This window comes from Procambarus clarkii, chromosome 54 (genome assembly GCF_040958095.1).
Source record: "Procambarus clarkii isolate CNS0578487 chromosome 54, FALCON_Pclarkii_2.0, whole genome shotgun sequence".
Taxonomy (NCBI): domain Eukaryota; kingdom Metazoa; phylum Arthropoda; class Malacostraca; order Decapoda; family Cambaridae; genus Procambarus; species Procambarus clarkii.
Window position 1 is genome coordinate 26,595,925 of NC_091203.1, and position 4,488 is coordinate 26,600,412.

The window sequence follows — 4,488 nt, forward strand, 5'->3', positions numbered from 1 at the left end:
GAAATTGGTAAGATTGGTAGTGAAATTGGTAAAATTGACAGTGAAATTGGTAAGATTGACAGTGAAATTGGTAAGATTGGTAGTGAAATTGGTAAAATTGACAGTGAAATTGGTAAGATTGACAGTGAAATTGGTAAGATTGGCAGTGAAATTGGTAAGAATGACAATTAAATTGGTAAAATTGACAGTGAAATTGGTAAGATTAGCAGTGAAATTGGTAAGATTAACAGTGAAATGGGTAAGATTGACAGTGAAATTGGTAAGATTGACAGTGAAATTGGTAAGATTGACAGTGAAATTGGTAAGATTGGCAGCGAACTTGGTAAGAATGGCAGCGAACTTGGTAAGATTGGCAGTGAAATTGGTATGATTGACAGCGAAATTGGCAAGATTGACAGCGAAATTGGCAAGATTGGCAGTGAAATTGGTAAGATTGGCAGTGAAATTGGTAAGATTGGCAGTGAAATTGGTAAGATTGGCAGCGAACTTGGTAAGATTGGCAGCGAAATTGGCAAGATTGGCAGTGAAATTGGTATGATTGACAGCGAAATTGGCAATATTGACAGAGAAATTGGCAAGATTGACAGTGAAATTGGCAAGATTGACAGCGAAATTGGCAAGATTGACAGCGAAATTGGCAAGATTGACAGAGAAATTGGCAAGATTGACAGTGAAATTGGTAAGATTGACAGTGAAATTGGCAAGATTGACAGTGAAATTGGCAAGATTGACAGTGAAATTGGCAAGATTGACAGTGAAATTGGCAAGATTGACAGTGAAATTGGCAAGATTGACAGCGAAATTGGTAAGATTGGCAGTGAAACAAACATAATCCTTCCAGAGAACGGGACAATAATCAGTCTCAGAACAAGTGCCTTCGCCTCCTTTCTCCTTTTTCAAACTCACATAAATCCCTAACGGGATTACAACCCACAATTCCGGGTCATTAATAACTAATAACACCAAAGGAAACATATATATATAAAAAATTGACTAGGTGAAGACACTGCAAAATCCCTAAAAGGTTTAACGAGGGCAACGGGGGAAAAAAAGATAATGTTCAACGAGAACAAATTCTAATTACTACAGAACGGAAAAAGAACACAATTTAGAACAGGCGTGAAAAATCCTGGGAATAAAGGTATAACCAAGTCAAGAGTCATGGGAAAATAATGTCTATAGACTTGACGTTTAGGATCAGATTACGACAAACCAAAGAAATACCCAGGAATAGAATAGGATTAACACAAATATACAAAAATTGGAGTTCCAATCAGATGATGATTCAAAGCACTGGTATTTCATACATTCCATACAACTGTGTTTCATGCATTTACAAACAAGCAACATTTCATACATTTACAAGAAGCTTTACACATTTTAACCTCATTATATTTAACCTCAATAGTTAATTTAATATCTTAACCTCAATTTAACCTCAAAGTTATTAATTATTTGGTACTAAAACTATCATTTACAGGACACGTGTGGAGATGGGAGAAATAAAGCTTATGTATCTATCAAAATCCTATACACCTTCATCCTCTGAATATAAATCCAGTGAAGACTTGGGGTGCAACCTGTGTATAGTCCTGTAGAGAGCGACTGAGGCACTGACTTTCCTGGGAGCCATTAGCAGGCACCTCTGTCACCTCTGGGTTTGCTGGTGTGTACGTGATCCAGCTTAATTGGCTTCATTATACAGGTGGCAACCGCTGCCACTCTCGTTCGAGTCCCGTCTCAAGCGTCTGGCACTCCTCCACTCAGTCTCCATAGTACTCTCCTCCTGTTGACTCCAGAGTACATTCCTCGTGCCTCCAGAGTACATTCCTCCATCCTCCAGGGTCTTAACTTTTTTTACGGGCTCACCATAGCCCGTGCTACTTGGAACTTGTTCCGAGTAGCTGAATCTATAACAACAACATCCAGGGTCTGTATATCATCTTCAGATCCTCACTTTCACCCACAATCATCCCACCAGCTTATCTTATCCCCCCTATTTCCCCATTCCTTTATCCTCACCCCTTCCCACACCCCCTACCACACAAGGGGGGGCTCATAGCAGCAAGTCCGTCACTCCCAAAACGTAATCCCGTAGCCCCAGTAGCGTATTTTAGCGGTGGAACCTTTGACGCATTTTTTAACCTCCTTTAGTGGCGTAAAGGGAACGCTACGAGGCTCAGCCATTGTTCGGTCCCACGTGGTTGGTGGTAGGGTCGTTTGAGACTGGGATTAATTCATTACTGGCTGGCAACCCGACGCTCTCTATAGGATAGGGCCATTAGATTTTAAGCCATATTCAAAATGAGAAGCAATTTGTCATATTGATTTATCTGGGGGGACGGGTTAGGGGGTTAGTGCCAGCTTCGTCACTCAGAGGAAGGGACATCAGGGATAGGGACATTCTGAGTGGCACGAGTGCCAGGTATTGGGGCGTGTTTGGTCTGAGAACTTTCTTGCTTCCGATTGGCAACTTGATCAAATACTCACATACATGTAAGATGATATAGGTATGGCACCCTACACTGTTTTATATGAGGACATGTTACTATAATTCAGATTTTATATGGCTTATACGAATTATAATTCAGATTTTAAATGGCTAATACGGCCTATAATTCAGATTTGAAATGTCTAATACGACCTATAATTTTGATTTAAATGTCTAATACGAATTACTGAATAATTCAGATTTTAAATGGATAATTCGAACTATAATTCAGATTTAATGGCTAATATTATAGACCCGAGTAGAGACTCAGCAGCTAATAGTTCACGTAATGTGGCTTATATTATCCTTATCAACGAATATGGATACTCATACTCACCCTTCCGGGCGTGTTATGTTGAATACTAGGTGGATTAGAGTACTCTGAGGTGGATGAGAGTACTCTGAGGTGGATGAGAGTACTCTGGGGATTCAATAAATACACGTGAGCAGCTGACAGCCCTCAGACGGTAGCTGAGAGCTGTCAGCTACTTCTCCACCTTCCCTCTTCTCTTCCTGTGCTCCTCTTCCCTGCATCTTCCTATATAACCCCTTCCCTCCCCTTAATCTCCACCTCTCCCCCCCTTCCCTCCCCTCAATCTCCACCTCTCCCCCTGCCCCCCCTTTCCCTCTTTTTCCATCTAGGGAAAGAAGAATTTTCATATAGATGAAAATCACAGTGATATTACTTGGATCAAAGACTGTTACATCCGCCAGACCCTCCCTACCCCCTATTTTCCACCCCCTTACCCTCCCCCCTACCCTTCACAATTACCTTACACCTCCCTTACACTCCCCCACCCCTCATCTTCATGCCAGGAATCATGCACTGGTGGTGGTGGTGGGGGGGAGGGAATGGGTAAGGATGCTAGGGTAGGGGATTATATCCCTTATCTTTTTCACCATTACCTCATTTTTCCACCCCTACCTTTTTACATCCCCTACCTCATCACTCCCTTTTTCTTTAATCTAGTGTTGTCTAGAGTCTATACTAGTACCCCCCCAATCTAGAACAAACTAGCAAATAGTTGCCAGGGTGGGTAAGCTTAAGATTTAAGATTTGTTTAAGATTTGATTTAAGATTTAAGATTAAGACTAATTAAGATTTGAGGGGTAACTTTCATCGCTCCCTAATACTGATCACTAAGTGTAAGACTTAAGGTAATTTATATATAAAATAAAGTAGAATCATATCATATACGTTTATAGCCCAATCCCATGTTACTGTACTACTACTGATAATAAAATTTATAATATTTTTAAAAGTATTAACAATAACACAAATACTTTGTCTACTTTAAATCCTCAGAATACTCTGTGTCTCTCTCTCTGTCTCTCTCTGTGTCTCTCTCTGTGTCTCTCTCTCTCTGTGTCTCTCTCTCTCTCTCTTCTCTCTCTTCTCTCTCTCTTCTCTCTCTCTTTTCTCTCTCTCTTTCTCTCTTCTCTCTCTCTTCTCTCTCTCTCTCTTCTCTCTCTCTTCTCTCTCTCTTCCTCTTCTCTCTCTCTCTTCCTCTTCTCTCTCTCTCTCTCTTCTCTCTCTCTCTCTTCTCTCTCTCTCTTTCTTCTCTCTCTCTCTCTTTTCTCTCTCTCTCTCCCCCCTCCATCAACAGAGCATCGGCGGCCGCAGCTGACTCAAATCCTCTCCCATCTGTCAGCCTCCAGTACACAAACGCAATAAAATCATTTTGATGAAATATTTTAGCATAATCTTCTTTTGTGTGGATTAACAAAAATAATAATAAAATACTTGTATGAGAGACATTTGTTTATGAGGCAGGGAGGGAACTGAGGGTCATTCGTCTACATATGAGGGATTTATGAGTTTCCCTTGTATGTATTGACAGGGGGGGGGGAAGAGACGGTTGTGTGGAGGAGGTAGTGTGAAGGGATAATGCATAAGGGTTGAAATTCGTGAGATTCAAAGGGAAAAGGGGGGAAAAAGGAGGATAAAGGGGTGGTTAACATGATAATGGGTAGATAATGGGTGTGGTTTATGAGGG

The 4,488-nt window shown here is 41.0% G+C and overlaps 1 protein-coding gene across 1 annotated transcript; it reads left to right on the forward strand.

The window, feature by feature from the left end:
- Nucleotides 1-234: 234 nt before the first annotated feature.
- On the forward strand, nt 235-918 carry LOC138352763 (uncharacterized). Its single transcript, XM_069305351.1, has one exon. The coding sequence runs from the start codon at nt 235-237 to the stop codon at nt 916-918; it is 684 nt and encodes a 227-aa protein (XP_069161452.1).
- The last annotated feature ends 3,570 nt before the right edge of the window (nt 919-4,488 follow it).

Coding starts and splice junctions, on each gene's coding strand:
- LOC138352763 (XM_069305351.1), top strand. CDS start 235: ATGGGTAAGATTGACAGTGAAATTGGTAAGATTGACAGTGAAATTGGT.